The sequence below is a fragment of the Patella vulgata genome, chromosome 8 (assembly GCF_932274485.2).
Source record: "Patella vulgata chromosome 8, xgPatVulg1.2, whole genome shotgun sequence".
In the NCBI taxonomy this organism is placed as follows: domain Eukaryota; kingdom Metazoa; phylum Mollusca; class Gastropoda; family Patellidae; genus Patella; species Patella vulgata.
In genome coordinates, this window is record NC_065886.2 from 44,869,002 (window position 1) to 44,885,406 (window position 16,405).

Here is a 16,405-nt window from a genome sequence, read left to right on the forward strand (position 1 = left end):
TAATCGAGAAAGTAATTGATTCCATTAGTATTTTACAATAGTTATTGGAGTCTTTTAGGTAAATGTATTAATTCGTGCGCTGTATTAAAAATGCGCGTATTGATTTGCAATGCATTATTACTATCATCGTTGGTTAGAGTTTGTAAATTTATAAAAATATTTGGTAATGTATTTATAATTTTGAATCTAACATGGGTAAGTAAAATTTGGACATTGTTCCAGTCGTTCATTATGGCAATTTTATAATATCTAGTATTTGCAGGAATATTTCGATACAGATTGGTAAGGGTTTATATCCGAGGATTTGGGAGAAACTAAGATAAAAAAAAGTAACTTGGGGACATTTTATTCACCATTTGTAAAACAGCGTTAGTTTATGATCATATCGTCTAATTTCAAGCGAATTAAGAAATGTACCTCTTACTAATCCAGTGATTGTTCTAAGTTTTCAAGTACAGTACTTTCGGTTATGTCACCCATGTTGATTTTGGTGCATGCCACGACCCCCAGGCACAAAGACACACCCTAAGTTTTTGTTATCGCCTAAATCTGCAATTCTGAATGAATTAACATGGAACTTGGTCTACTTATTCCGTATACCCTAAGGATGGCAACTATTGATTTTTACGCATGATACGAACCCCTTAGTCGTTACAACATCAGATTTTTGGTTAACATTTTGTCAGTAAATACTATACAGGTTGCAATTATTAGAGATTTTGTTCAAATTCGGCCTGATCAATCACGTCAATAACATGGTTGTACCTATCTATATTGATCCAAGTCCAACCCCTAGGGACAGAGCTTAAATCTGCAATTCTGAATGATTTAACATGGAACTTGGTCTACTTATTCCTTATATCCTAAGGATGGCAACTATTGATTTTGGTGCATAATACGAACCCCTTGGGCGTTACAGCACCCACTTTTTGGTTAACATTTTGTCTGTAAATACTTTACAGGTTGCAATTATTATGAGATTTTGTTCAAATTCGGCCTGATCAATCGTGAATGGATCATCCTGGAAATTGACATATGTATTCTTTATATCAAAAGAACAGTAACTATTGATTTTGGTGCACGTCCGACCCTAAGGGGCGGTGTCACAGCCACTTACTTGTTAATATTTAGTCTGTAAATTTGGCAAAACAAACTCAACGCCTAGCCTTTTTTGTCACTTGTCATACTACAGTCGTTGCAGCCATTTCATATTTTATTTTCTTATTGTAAAAGGTCCAATATCAATCAAAGCAGGAATGTGGACATATCGTGCGTGCAGCGGTAGCGTTGCTCTTGTTAAAGCATCCCCTGAAAAATTTCCAATCTCTACGACAAAAGGAACTGGTAGTGATCGTACAACAAAATACGGCCTCAATCTCAAGATATGACAAAATACTTCAATTTACCATTTGGTCTAGACACATTTTTTCGCATACCGGCACCGGTAAAAAAAAAAAAAAAAAAAAAATAAGGATGTTAAAATGGATTTTTTTTTCGGGTAGTTTAACTCCGATCCATAGATTTAACCTTCTTAATAATCCAAAAAACCTGTATTTTGTTTAAAACAACACATTTTTGTGGTTTTCTTTCTTTTGATCATATTCTCTAAACTTTCCTCTTTCTTTTAATAAAACGTACATAATAGAAGATAAAAGCAAGAAAGACAACTCCTATTGTCATAGTGGTTACACAGACACAGATCACCAAATATTTCTACAAAACAAGGGCCAAAGTTATTTTTAGTCTCTCTCTCCCTTTCCCTTTTCCCCCTTTTGCATTGCGATTTTTGTTGACTTTTTGGTGTAGAATCGAAAAAAGGGTTTGAAAATACATTTTCTGCCAGGTTTTGGTGAATATTCATGATTTTGAGGCGGAAGGATACAAGAGTTGTGAGGTTGGTTACGTTGAAATGTAGGGCCGGAAATTGCATGTTTATTTGTCTCTACTTCCAGCTTGTGTATCTCAAGTTTTTCATGGTGAACCTCATACATGCTTTTTGGGCAAGAGTTTGCCACATGTTGCTCCATCTGTGACAGAAAGCGTTCTACCCAACGAAAATTTGGGAAAAAGTTAGAGCCGGTCTAAGAGACGAGAAGTAACATTAAAGTCAATGGGGAAATAATTAGTGATCTGTGGCCATACAGTTTTTATAGTAATATTACAAACTCTGTTATGATATTGTAATAAATGGTAATTATTTTTATACGCCCACATGTGGACGTATTATACACTAGCCCCTTTCCGTCCGGACGTACGGTGTTACTTTGATCGTTCTTCTCTTGGTTCTCTTCATATGATATTGACTTTTCAAATACATTTTTAAATATTTTCGTTAAAAGTTAACATTTGATTAAAGGAGCATTAGGTAAGATTAGATAAAGAGCTGACAATTCTCGCTATAACAGTTAAAGGAAAGATAATGGAACAGAATATGCTGAAAAACGAGATATTAGTGATTCAATTTCAGACTATCCTCGATCGTCATTACTAACGTTGGTACGATAATAAACAATATATCAATTGTCCATTTTTACGTTAAATTATCCATCACAAAATGTATTCAACTCCATTAAATATCACAGGATAACGATGGCACCGAGAGTTGATTATGGTCTGGATAAGTTAATTAATGTCTAATTAATAATTTAAATGACATTTCAGGTCTAAAGAAAGGCCTGCAATAGTCAGATTTAGCTCTTGCATAATGCATGTTTAATTAATTAAAGGGACGTCAAGTTTGCTAATTTAATAAATATATTACAAATACAACTAGAACTCCTTAGGAGTACTGACGTGTTTTGCTATGCCACGTCACGTCGCGTCACGTCACCCCTTGTCACATCAACATTAAAGTTACACCATGAATTATTGAGTATAGCAACATCCAATACCTATTAAAGTGGAAAAAAACTGTCATTTTGAACTCTTAATAAAACCGGAAGTTATACTTCATGACCTAACTTTTTTTATATATTAATAGCTAGTAGACATCAGGGTCATCATACATACAAAGGTCAAGGGTCATGGAAAAATTAAGGTGACCATCTAGATGGTGAATAGTCGAAACAACTTTAAAGTGAAACCGGAAGTAAACAATATCGAAATTAAAACATCGGCTCCGTAAGGATTGTTGCCATTTGGAGTAGGTTTAATACAAAAGCAAAGTTTTCGAAAATTGGAATTAAAATGGCGGCTGAATATTAATTTGAATGTTTTTCGTAAAATCCAATATGGAGGCCAACTGGTTGACAATGTTATGGAACAAGGTCTTTGAAAATGAAATATCTGCGGCTAACACCACTATATGTCATTTTTTGTCTATTTTTAAAATGGAGAGAACTATTCATGTTCGGGAAAATCGGAAGGTCACGGTAATTTCCGGAAGCCGTCACAAATTTTGTTTAAAATGTCATTTTGAAGGCATCGACGTGTTACTTATTCCTACCAAGTTTCAACTTGACGGAGATATGCTATCTTGAATGTGGAAAAAATGATGAAGAAAACTTTCTCAAATCTTTGATGCTAATATTAATCGAGCGAACTTCCGAATTTCGAAAAAACGCCAGTCCAAAGAATCCAAAAATGAAATCGCGAAGAAGATCCATTGAGAAATAACCGAGATATGGACAATTTGAGATTATTTTTTGTCCCATCCGTAAAACACTTCCTGTTGGTCAAACATGACCCAATTCATATTTAATAAATAGATCCACGGAGGCCAACCACATCTACGTTGGCAGAATATTTGCACCATGTACAGTTTTGGCTGCACAAACTGACTAAATCGCGAAGTAGATCCATTGAGAAATAACTGAGATATAGACAATCAGAGATTATTTTTTGTCCCATCCGTAAAACACTTCCTGTTGATCAAAAATGACCTAATTCATATTTAATAAATAGATCCACGGAGGCCAACCACATCTACGTTGGCAGAATATTTGCACCATGTACAGTTTTGGCTGCACAAACTGACTAAATCCCCCCCCCCCAAAAAAAAAAAAAACCAAAAAAAAAATTAACAAAAACACTTACAGAAACAATACGTGTTTTGACCGAAGGTCCGAAACACGTAATTATAATATGTACACTTCATATTATACAAAAACCATTGAGCAGTACGATATTTACTATTAATCGTACATGTAAGTAAATTTAATAGTTTGTGTCTCTTCTATTGCATTATCATTTCACAATACGCTTTATATCGTATGGTGTATAGTAATCGAGAAAGTAATTGATTCCATTAGTATTTTACAATAGTTATTGGAGTCTTTTAGGTAAATGTATTAATTCGTGCGCTGTATTAAAAATGCGCGTATTGATTTGCAATGCATTATTACTATCATCGTTGGTTAGAGTTTGTAAATTTATAAAAATATTTGGTAATGTATTTAGAATTTTGAATCTAACATGGGTAAGTAAAATTTGGACATTGTTCCAGTCGTTCATTATGGCAATTTTATAATATCTAGTATTTGCAGGAATATTTCGATACAGATTGGTAAGGGTTTATATCCGAGGATTTGGGAGAAACTAAGATAAAAAAAAGTAACTTGGGGACATTTTATTCACCATTTGTAAAACAGCGTTAGTTTATGATCATATCGTCTAATTTCAAGCGAATTAAGAAATGTACCTCTTACTAATCCAGTGATTGTTCTAAGTTTTCAAGTACAGTACTTTCGGTTATGTCACCCATGTTGATTTTGGTGCATGCCACGACCCCCAGGCACAAAGACACGCCCTAAGTTTTTGTTATCGCCTAAATCTGCAATTCTGAATGAATTAACATGGAACTTGGTCTACTTATTCCGTATACCCTAAGGATGGCAACTATTGATTTTTACGCATGATACGAACCCCTTAGTCGTTACAACATCAGATTTTTGGTTAACATTTTGTCAGTAAATACTATACAGGTTGCAATTATTAGAGATTTTGTTCAAATTCGGCCTGATCAATCACGTCAATAACATGGTTGTACCTATCTATATTGATCCAAGTCCAACCCCTAGGGACAGAGCTTAAATCTGCAATTCTGAATGATTTAACATGGAACTTGGTCTACTTATTCCTTATATCCTAAGGATGGCAACTATTGATTTTGGTGCATAATACGAACCCCTTGGGCGTTACAGCACCCACTTTTTGGTTAACATTTTGTCTGTAAATACTTTACAGGTTGCAATTATTATGAGATTTTGTTCAAATTCGGCCTGATCAATCGTGAATGGATCATCTTGGAAATTGACATATGTATTCTTTATATCAAAAGAACAGTAACTATTGATTTTGGTGCACGTCCGACCCTAAGGGGCGGTGTCACAGCCACTTACTTGTTAATATTTAGTCTGTAAATTTGGCAAAACAAACTCAACGCCTAGCCTTTTTTGTCACTTGTCATACTACAGTCGTTGCAGCCATTTCATATTTTATTTTCTTATTGTAAAAGGTCCAATATCAATCAAAGCAGGAATGTGGACATATCGTGCGTGCAGCGGTAGCGTTGCTCTGGTTAAAGCATCCCCTGAAAAATTTCCAATCTCTACGACAAAAGGAACTGGTAGTGATCGTACAACAAAATACGGCCTCAATCTCAAGATATGACAAAATACTTCAATTTACCATTTGGTCTAGACACATTTTTTCGCATACCGGCACCGGTAAAAAAAAAAAAAAAAAAAAAATAAGGATGTTAAAATGGATTTTTTTTTCGGGTAGTTTAACTCCGATCCATAGATTTAACCTTCTTAATAATCCAAAAAACCTGTATTTTGTTTAAAACAACACATTTTTGTGGTTTTCTTTCTTTTGATCATATTCTCTAAACTTTCCTCTTTCTTTTAATAAAACGTACATAATAGAAGATAAAAGCAAGAAAGACAACTCCTATTGTCATAGTGGTTACACAGACACAGATCACCAAATATTTCTACAAAACAAGGGCCAAAGTTATTTTTAGTCTCTCTCTCCCTTTCCCTTTTCCCCCTTTTGCATTGCGATTTTTGTTGACTTTTTGGTGTAGAATCGAAAAAAGGGTTTGAAAATACATTTTCTGCCAGGTTTTGGTGAATATTCATGATTTTGAGGCGGAAGGATACAAGAGTTGTGAGGTTGGTTACGTTGAAATGTAGGGCCGGAAATTGCATGTTTATTTGTCTCTACTTCCAGCTTGTGTATCTCAAGTTTTTCATGGTGAACCTCATACATGCTTTTTGGGCAAGAGTTTGCCACATGTTGCTCCATCTGTGACAGAAAGCGTTCTACCCAACGAAAATTTGGGAAAAAGTTAGAGCCGGTCTAAGAGACGAGAAGTAACATTAAAGTCAATGGGGAAATAATTAGTGATCTGTGGCCATACAGTTTTTATAGTAATATTACAAACTCTGTTATGATATTGTAATAAATGGTAATTATTTTTATACGCCCACATGTGGACGTATTATACACTAGCCCCTTTCCGTCCGGACGTACGGTTATCCGAACGCCCGTTCACATTTGTTTTTGGACAATCTGGGGGGGGGGGGGGGGTCACAATTTTTTTCCGATTGTAATGAAACTTAAAATGTATGTTTATAACCTTAAGATCTCGGTTCTTTTCGGTATTGTACCTTCCAGGATTATGACCCCTGATTGTACGAAAATTCACGTTTTTAGCTTGTCCTCTGTCCATCTCTTGGAAAATGTGGGCGTATCTTGCAGGGCAACCGCTTGTCATAATTTTACAGCAACTCCTTATGATTTAAACAATATTTATTCAAATAAGGTAGATATTATATACATACACTGTCAAACGGTAAGGATTCAAAAACAAACCAAGGGTATTTTATAAAAACCCGTCTCCTTATTTAATAAATATACTACAAATACAATTATAATATGTACACTTCATATACAAAGAAAACATTGAGCAGTCCGATATTATATATTTGCTATTAATCATGCATGTAAGTAAATTTAATAGTTTGTGTCACCATTGCTTACTCATTATTTAACATAAAATATTTCCCTGTAATACATTAAATTATTTTGTACTAGGGACTATAAACCTTAATGCAAACAATTCGAAACATTTGGAATAAACCAACCTCGACCATACTAAACTAAAAATAATAATAAACCAAGGTATTAATTACCCTTATGCATTTAGTTATTCTTCGATTGAATTCATTAAATAAGTCTTCCATGGAGTCCAGATATGATTTTCACTAATGCTCCTCTGCTTCAGGAAACAATGTGTGAGGTAGCCATTATTGGTGCCGGATGTCAGTTTCCCGGAGCTGATAATCTTGATGAGTTTTGGAGAGTTCTACGTAATGGCGAGAATCACGTGATAGAAATTCCACCAAACCGTTGGAATTTAGAAGCATTTTATGATCCAGATCCTGCAGTTCCGGGCAAAACACACGTTAGACGAGCGGGTTTTGTTGATGGGTATGTTCAATCTAATTTATCTTTACGCTTATATGTGGTACAGTTAATATATCCGGGGGGTTAGGGGGGGGGGGGGTGGATGGTCGAATGGTTAGCACGTGCGCGCTGTATCATAAGGTCTGTCATTGAGTCACACTAGCGTGGTTTCGATTCCAAGTTGTCCTTCACAAGGAGTAGGAACGCCTGTCCACCTCGTGGGGTTTCTCCCATTGCTAAAGACCCCTACGCGCAAGCGAATTATTGAAATAAAATTGAACCATATTTATCAGTCCCCAAATGACCTAGCTTGTGTCAAGAAGAAGCTAAACACCATTTCTCTCCGCACCTGATTACTGATGTGTTTATGGTAAATGGACAGATTAAAATAAGAAAAATGCGCCCAACAATTTTGTCTTTATTACTTTGATACACAATCTGAGTAAAACAACCATAAAGGAGCTAAATCGCTGTTCTTTGGTCCCTAGAAATTGACACAAATAGGTCGGAACGCATATAATAATATAATATAAATGTATATAAATTGATTTACATTCAATCATTTCTGTTTTTACTGTAATTTTTAAGTACGCGAAGAGTACAAATTAAATGGCAGTCTTTGGCGTCTGGTTTTTCCAGACTAGACCGATAGCATTCTTCTGTGGAATATGTTTATCCTCCTTCATCGATTCGATTCATTACAAATGACGCTCGAATGCATTCTGCCACGCGATTCGTGTGCCAATTATAAAATTTCCATTGTGTCTCAAACATTGGATATCAGAAGCCCACCTTTTGACGGTAAGATAACAACATCAATGTTGATTTAAATTGACCAATAAGTCGTGTTTGCAATGTCGAAGACTGAAGATGATATTGACTTAAAGACTTGGCTCCTTTAAATTGATTTATTATAGTTCAAAATCTCGTTTTACTTGCCTTCACTACACCCGGTAATGGGGGATATCTAAAGTATAAAAAAAACTGAAGCGAAATATGGATCTGTATTTTAATCAGATACACATCAAATTGTTTTATTCTCTGCATAATTTATACAACTGTATGTCTTATTTAATCAGATACACATCAAATTGTTTTATTCTCTGCATAATTTATACAACTGTATGTCTTATTTATAATTATATATTATAACACCTAGTAAGGGCTTACAACCATCTTTTGTATATCAGAATCCAAAAATAAAAGTTGGTGATGTATTTAACTGTTCGTATTTTTTTTATATAATTTATACCGTAATCAAGTAATCATTATCCAATGCATATATGAAAATAATATTGATAACAATTCTTCGAATATTAGCTAATTCTGCCAATGAATTGTAGCAGTCCAAACTGCTAAAGAAATATCATTTTTATAAAACTATTTATCTACATGACAATTTAGCCACGACAAATACTGAAAAAGGGGTCAATCCCCCAAAAATTGCAAGACAAGAGTTTTGAATTTTTTGGGTAGTGTTGGGTGTACTGCATGGCATCTTAAAAGTTTATCAAAATGGAAATACTTGAAAGTCCCGAATTTTGAGATTAGTGGTTAGGTCGGTTAATACATCAGTCAATTTATGTAAAAAAAGGGAGGCCAGCCACCAAACAATTACAAGAAAACTTTTTTTGATGGCTTCTGGTAGAGTTGGGTGTACTGAACCAAATCCTATAATTGGAGTACAGGAAAGTGCCAAATTGTGCGGGTAAATGCCAAAGTTTTAAAATTATTTCCATTAAAAGGTAAAACTTCGGACAAGTAGAAAGTTGTCAATTTTTAATCGAAACAAATGAAACTGACAATTGGCCGTAGGTTGCCAGTACCAATCTTCAATATAGATGTTCGATGCTTCCTTGTGCTATTTTCTGGGGTACCCCTACCCTAAAAACGGAGACCCCACATAGACGATTGGGCATATCTCTGCACTGTTTCGTCATAAAATAGCAAATTTGGCCATACTCTCGTTTGTAGATATATACACCTAGTGATGTTAACTGATCCCTTACACCATCTTCAAATGTACCCTATGCCACAACTTGCGACCGAAACGCCACAATCTACGGCTGAAACCCCAAATTTGCGAATAGAACATAACTATGCAGTGCTGCGTCATAATATAGTAACTTTGGTGTCTGAACTAATGTTTTTTGGGTCAATATTTCATTTGAAGATATGCCCAGTGGTGTTAATTGCTCCCTTATACCATTTTCGGGGTGCTTCATCGCGTACTGGCATATTTGGTGTGTACATGTTATGAGGATTTACCCTTACCCCGTGGAAAATGGGTAAAGAAAAAATATGCTTAAGGAAACATTTACCAATTTGCTCTACATAGAATGAAGAGTGCAGTCATCAATATGATTTCTAAGTCACATGGGGTTGTTTATTTTTTATTAAGTTCAATACATGTGGCTGCCCCAAAGAAACTGTGTTCATGAACTTTCATGATAATATTTCCTGGGCAGTTTACAAAAGCTATAAGATGACAACCACAGAAAGACATGGCATAACAGTGCACCATAAATTGTCCGTATTACGCCATTGTAATGTCAGGTGTTATTTTTATGTTCTACAGACACTTCAGTGTTCTAATAATCTTAATATAGATTTATCGGGAATAAATCCAAACGTTTAAATGTTTTAGCACGTACATGTGCTGGTCGTCATAATGTGTTATTATACAAAGCCCTGTACACTAGGCTTTGTCATTATATGGCTAAATGACGTCATACTACTTTTAATGGGCTAATTTTAATGGGCTAATTTCTACAATGTAGTAATGTCATGGTCATAATAGATATAATGTCTTAAACCAGCCATTTAGGATTTTCTTGAACATTTGGTTAGGCGAATGTCGACCATCTTGGATTTTACCAATTTTTACCGCTTTCCGGTGGGCAAAATTTGGTAAACTTTTTGGATGTTATAAAGTGCAACTAAATAAATGCAAAAATGCATTAAAACCCTTTCTTGCAATTTTGCGGGGTAAAATCTTAAATTGGCTGGCCTATCTTTGAATTGGAAGCTTTTTATGGTTCTAGAAAATGCTGGAATAATTAAAAGGGAATATAATTTTTTAAAGCTATTTTATATGTTATTTTAGCCATGACAAATGGGATTTCAAATTCTATGGTATCAATGAATTTGAAGCTCTTAAAATGGATCCACAACACAAGTTTGTATTAGATAGTACCTTTATGGCTTTAGAGAATGCTGGAATAAGTAAACAGAAAATAAGCGGATCTAACACAGGAGTATATATCGGTAATTACCAATATTCATAGTAAAATTAAATACAATCGCGTGTCTATAAATTTGTATTGCCAAGCTTAAAGGGCGCATGGCTCTATTTTTTTTAACCTTGAAATAGACTAAAATGGTTCAAAAAGAAAATGTACTATGCATGTATGTAAAGTAATTTATATTTAATTTTTGAAAAAAAATATTGTACTTTCAAATCAATTATGTTTGGTGAAATACGTGAACAGTTCAAATTGAACGGCAGTCGTTTACGCCTGCTTAGTGCATTCTACACGTTTATCAAATTATTATTTTGTCGTTTGTGAATCAGCCTTTACTAATTACTTCCTACATTGTGTTATAGGGTATGTTTTTATTTGTTCATTACAAAATGGAACCCGAAATCATACTATGATTCATAGAGTACGCGACCAGTGTACTGATTATAAAATGTTAATTGTGTCTTAAATATTGGATAATAGGATCCTAACAAGTTAAATATTCAACAAATTCTAATACGTGTTTTTGATTTCGAATATTATGGAAAATATTGAGTTAGAGACTTCGCTCGTTTAAGGGGTTCTACAATAAGTACATGTAGAACACCAATAAATAGAGGTATTGCACTTGCTTCCTCACTGCAAAATGAGCCTGTTATCTAAAATTCCAAATTTGATAATAGTCTTCTGATATACCTATTTGCACACACCTGTGTCATTGTCTGAACACATATTCCAATCCGTTATGGTAGTAAGACATTTGAGGGCTTATATCTGTTGACCAATGAAATCGCATGTACCGCAATTTATTTGATGGGATTGATCTACACACATGTAATAAATCTCAGAATTTAAGTCCTCATTTTCATGGATATATTATGTGAATTGCCGGTAAGAATCTCACAATAGCTTGACACTTGTTTCCCACTTTGTCGGAACACTTTGTGTTCGACACACTTCATTGAGACCAATGAAACATGTGCATTAAGGTGCGGGGTAAAATCTTAAGCCAACGAAAGTCCTCTATCTATAGTAGAAATACTTATGGTAACTTAATATAATATAAATAAAGATTTTTGAGCATGGTAAAGTTTTTAGTCATATTGATGAACAGAGTCAAGTCCTGTCAGATATTTTTAATCATGTCCGTTTAGAAATTTGATTTGTGATATTCCAGTAAATTCGATATTCAAATTTTATATGCATTGCACATTTAATAGACTTCACTAATATGATGAACATTTCAATTATGTCTTTTTTTTCACTGACATGTAATTCACTATTTTTTAAAGGTATGTTTGGCTCTGATTATGCCAATTTATTCGCACCTGCTGCCGATGAAAGCGATAATTATACTTTGACTGGTACCAGTAATAGTATTGTAGCTGCCCGGGTGTCGTATGTGTTCAATTTGTTAGGTCCATCAATGAAAATAGACACCGCTTGTTCATCATCTCTTGTAGCTATACACCTAGCTTGTCAAGCTTTACGTTCAGGTAGATTTACATAATTATGATTTCTTATTTACTGACATGGGTGCAATATATTTTGTTGTTGTTTTCTCTGGTTAATACCTGAAAGTGGTGGATTGTCTTGTCTGTAAATATAAGGCACAAACTATTCTCTAATAAACACAATTCCAAAATCAAGCACAGTCGGTTATACCCAATGGAAGAATTCAGCAAAATCACAAAAATGGAAATAGACTATTCACATGCGATAAATCTGATAATGGAACAACATTTCCTTTTAAAAATTACTTTCTAACATGAAATATCAATATCTATGAAATATACTTACAGTATTAGTTTTAAAATTATGTTCTATGTTTTCCTCAGGAGAATGTGATATGGCTATAGCAGGTGGGGTCAACTCACTGATGAGACCAGATATATTTATACAACTAAGTAGAGCTGGTATGGTATCACCTACTGGACAATGTCAGGCTTTCTCTGAAAATGCTGATGGATATGCCAGAGGAGAAGGATGTGGAATTATTATCTTGAAACCACTAGAACAGGTACATAGAGTTTTATTATATAAAATGTTTGTAGTTTGATCAGTCATTAATTGTAAAATCACCCATCCGACTTCAGCTTCTATTACTCCTTCCCTGTTAAAGTCCACAGGAATGTGTTGAAGTACACATTATTTACAAAATAACAAACTTTTCCAAATCTCTACATACTATTTACTTCAGATTAAACGTGTTTCTTGTAGGCTTTAAAAGATAATGATCCTATCTGGGCAACTATTGTTACATCTGTCAACCATGATGGCCAAACAGTCACACCCATTACAACACCATCTCCCCAGCAACAAGAATCTCTACTTAATATAGTGTTTGACAGACACAGAATTGATCCAGAATCAGTAGACTATATCGAAGCACATGGTGAGTTAAAGTCAGTACTGAACAAGGCAGATTTGGTTAAATAACGCAAAAATAATCTTTCTGACAAAGCTGCCATTTATTATTTATTATTTGCAGACTTTACATAGCTAACAGTGAGTTAAATCTTGTTGTTGTACTTTTGCAATTTAGATCTTAAAAGCGCCCCCCCCCCAAAAAAAAAAACAAACAAAAAAAACCCGCAAAAGTGCAAACCACAAAATGCACATTTACTAAATTCTTTGTGGCTGTTGTAAACAGTATATTATTATATGCATATGTTATGACGTACGATGTTTAATCTTGTACATCACCAGATACATGTATATTTGGTACTCTTTTAATTGGGATTATTCTGACACTTCCAATTGTAGGCACTGGAACCAAAGCTGGTGATCCAGTAGAAGTTACAGCTCTTGGTAAATTCTTTCAAAAAGATAAACATCCTAAACAGAGACTAATAGGATCTGTAAAAACTAACATTGGACATCTAGAATCGGGTGCTGGTATAGCGGGTTTAATTAAAGTTTTATTGATGCATAAAAATCAGGAAATAGTCCCATCGCTCCATTTTGAGAAAGCCAGTGAGAATGTTCCTCTTGATAAATATAACCTAAAAGTACCAACAGAAGTTCAGCCCTGGCCCAAAAACGGTAATAGGTATATGAGATCGTGTGTAAATAGTTTTAGTTTCGGTGGTACTAATAGTCATGCTATTATCACAACCCCAGTGCACCCGTCAAATGGACCAGAAAATTACGACACATCAATATCCCAGTTGCCTAGAATAGTCTGTTTGTCAGCATGTGATCGCACCTCCCTACAGATGACCAAATCGCTTTTCTGCAAAACCGGCGAGGGTTATAAAATTGAGGATGTTTCATATACCACTATGTACAGACGAAACCATTTCCCGTTTCGTGTTGCTGTTATTGGCACTAACATGAAAGAAATTATCCAAAAATTCAACGAAATTGACTTTGAACACAAACACAGGATAGATGCTGTTTCTAAGAAGAAGAAAATTATTTTGGTCTTCGCTGGAATGGGAACAAACTGGAAAGGAATGTGTCAGTCATTAATGAAACATTCTTCTATATTCAAATGTACTATAAATGATGTGTCGGATACATTGAAACGATTTGTTTCATGGGATTTGTGTGATGCATTTCAGAAAGGCTTTGACCTGGATGACCCATATGTAGCCCCAATCATGACATTCGCATGTGAGGTTGGTGTATATGCTATGATCAAAGAATTTGGTGTCGTGGCAGATGCTATTGTTGGGCAATCTATAGGCGAAGTTGCAGCAGCATATGCATCCGGAGCTCTTAGCCTAAATCAAGCAGTTTGTGTTATTTACCATAGAACTAAATATCAAGCTGAAGCAACAGGGGGCAAAATGTTTGTAGTAAGGAATATGGAGATCGCTGACGTAAAGTCTTTAATGGAGACATTCAAAACACAAGCGAATATATCCCTGTTCTACAGCCCATCTTGTTGCACAATCAGTTGCGATGATGATGTCGTTGATTTGATCAAATCTCGGTTAAAAGAAACAGAATATCGTGTGGAATTCGTGGATTTAAATGTGACAAGCGCATTTCACTCGCACCATATGAACGATTGTGCAGAGAAGTTGACGTCTGCATTTACTCTTCAAGGAACTCCACCTACAACGCCTATAGTATCATCGGTAAGCGGAAAAATGTCTGGTGTAGGAGATTTTATCACGTCTGAATACTGGTCGAAAAACATTAGGAACCCAGTGTTGTTTCACCAGTCTATAGTAGAAGTCCACGATCCAGATAAAATGAATATATTTATAGAAATTGGACCAAAGCCGATTTTAAGAGCACACCTAGGGAAAATATTTGAACAGCCACTTGTTGCCTTAGCCATACCAACAATACAAAAAGATGATGAAATAATATCTATAACAAAGGCTGCAGCAATTCTATATGAGAATGGAGTAAATATCAAATGGGAGGATCTTCTGAAATGTCCAGGAAAAGTTATAGGAGTTCCACAATACCAGTTCAACCGAATTCCAAATTGCTACATTCCCAATACAGCAAGAGAAACACTTATGGGTGTTAATTCTAAAATTCATGGTCATCCATTTCTGAAATCGCTTCTTTCAGATTCTAGAAATTATAAAGTTTTATTAGACCCGTCTCGCATAGCTTCTATCTATGAACATAAAGTAAATGGGGTTGTGATGGCACCCGGTGCATTCTATGCAGAAGTGGGAATAGCTATTGCCGCCACAAAATCCTCTCGCTTAATATCCGAAGAAATCAGCGTTGATTTTAAAAATCCACTTGTTTTAACCAACCGAGAATCGAAAGAGCTGGATGTAGAAACAGAAAATACAAATCAGGAGATACAATTTAGAATCTTTGAAGGGACGACAGTTTATGCCACTGGTACTATTAAATCTTATACTAGTGGATCTGCTGTTGAAAAATTAGAGTTAGATGATATCCGAAGCAGATGTAAGAGTTTGGTAACATCAGAAGACATGTATGCTTCTTTAGCTTCTTATGGGTTTCAATATGGACCGGCGATGACCATTTTGCAAGGAGGGGTAAAGAATGATAAAGAGGCTTTAGTGGAACTTCGAATGAATGAACTTCTAAAAGAAGAAATGGAAGGAACGATACTGCATCCAGTTATAATAGACGGTCTTCTGCAAACACCTGTCGCTTTCGGATCTAACAATGACAGCGTGGAACTAATTCCTTCTCATTTGAACCAAATTCGGGTTTTGCGAGAAGTACAAGATCATATGTTTTGTTATGTAAAGTTTCTAACAATAACACAGTCAAAGTGTACTTTCTTAACCCATCTATGTGCTGAAAATGGTGAAATCATCGCTAGTATTTTGAAAAGCACAGTTAAAGCCATCGGTACCAATCGTGAGAAAGCCAACAAATACTTTTACAAACAGCAATGGAAAAAGGTTAGTCTGGTTGACCAGCCCACCCCAGAGAATAACACAGATATTATTTCATTTGGAGCTCAATGTCATTTAGGCGAGTACCCTAGCTTTATTATTCCAGAGAACAATGAACAAAGAAATACATTATTGGCGAATTTCAGTACCCAAATTAAAAAACATAAAAACATAGCAATCATGATAGACGAATTCAGAGATGAAACATTTGATGGTCGTGACATGCAGTCTGTTGTGGAAAGAAAAATACTCTGGCTCAAAGATATTTTAATACATGTTCACGAAAATACGGAAAACTGCAGAGTTTTAGTAATTACCAGGAACACCTGGACGGTTACTACCAATAAAAGCAACTGTGTTGAAACATCAAACTGTAACCCAATTCAAGTTTCAATATGG

The 16,405-nt window shown here is 35.0% G+C and overlaps 1 protein-coding gene across 1 annotated transcript; it reads left to right on the forward strand.

Moving 5' to 3' along the window:
• Positions 1-7,237: 7,237 nt before the first annotated feature.
• LOC126830391 (phenolphthiocerol/phthiocerol polyketide synthase subunit B-like) lies at positions 7,238-16,122 on the forward strand. The gene is made up of 7 exons (XM_056102897.1): positions 7,238-7,437; positions 10,520-10,680; positions 11,948-12,151; positions 12,494-12,675; positions 12,876-13,050; positions 13,422-13,824; positions 16,113-16,122. The coding sequence occupies exons 1-7, from the start codon at positions 7,238-7,240 to the stop codon at positions 16,120-16,122; spliced, it is 1,335 nt and encodes a 444-aa protein (XP_055958872.1).
• Positions 16,123-16,405: the final 283 nt, after the last annotated feature.

What these genes read in the sequence shown, in the direction of transcription:
- LOC126830391 (XM_056102897.1), top strand. Translation starts at nt 7,238, where the DNA reads ATGTGTGAGGTAGCCATTATTGGTGCCGGATGTCAGTTTCCCGGAGCT. An exon ending in TCTTGAAACCACTAGAACAG is followed by an intron (nt 12,676 to 12,875) that starts GTACATAGAGTT and finishes TGTTTCTTGTAG; the next exon opens with GCTTTAAAAGATAATGATCC. An exon ending in AGACTATATCGAAGCACATG is followed by an intron (nt 13,051 to 13,421) that starts GTGAGTTAAAGT and finishes TTCCAATTGTAG; the next exon opens with GCACTGGAACCAAAGCTGGT.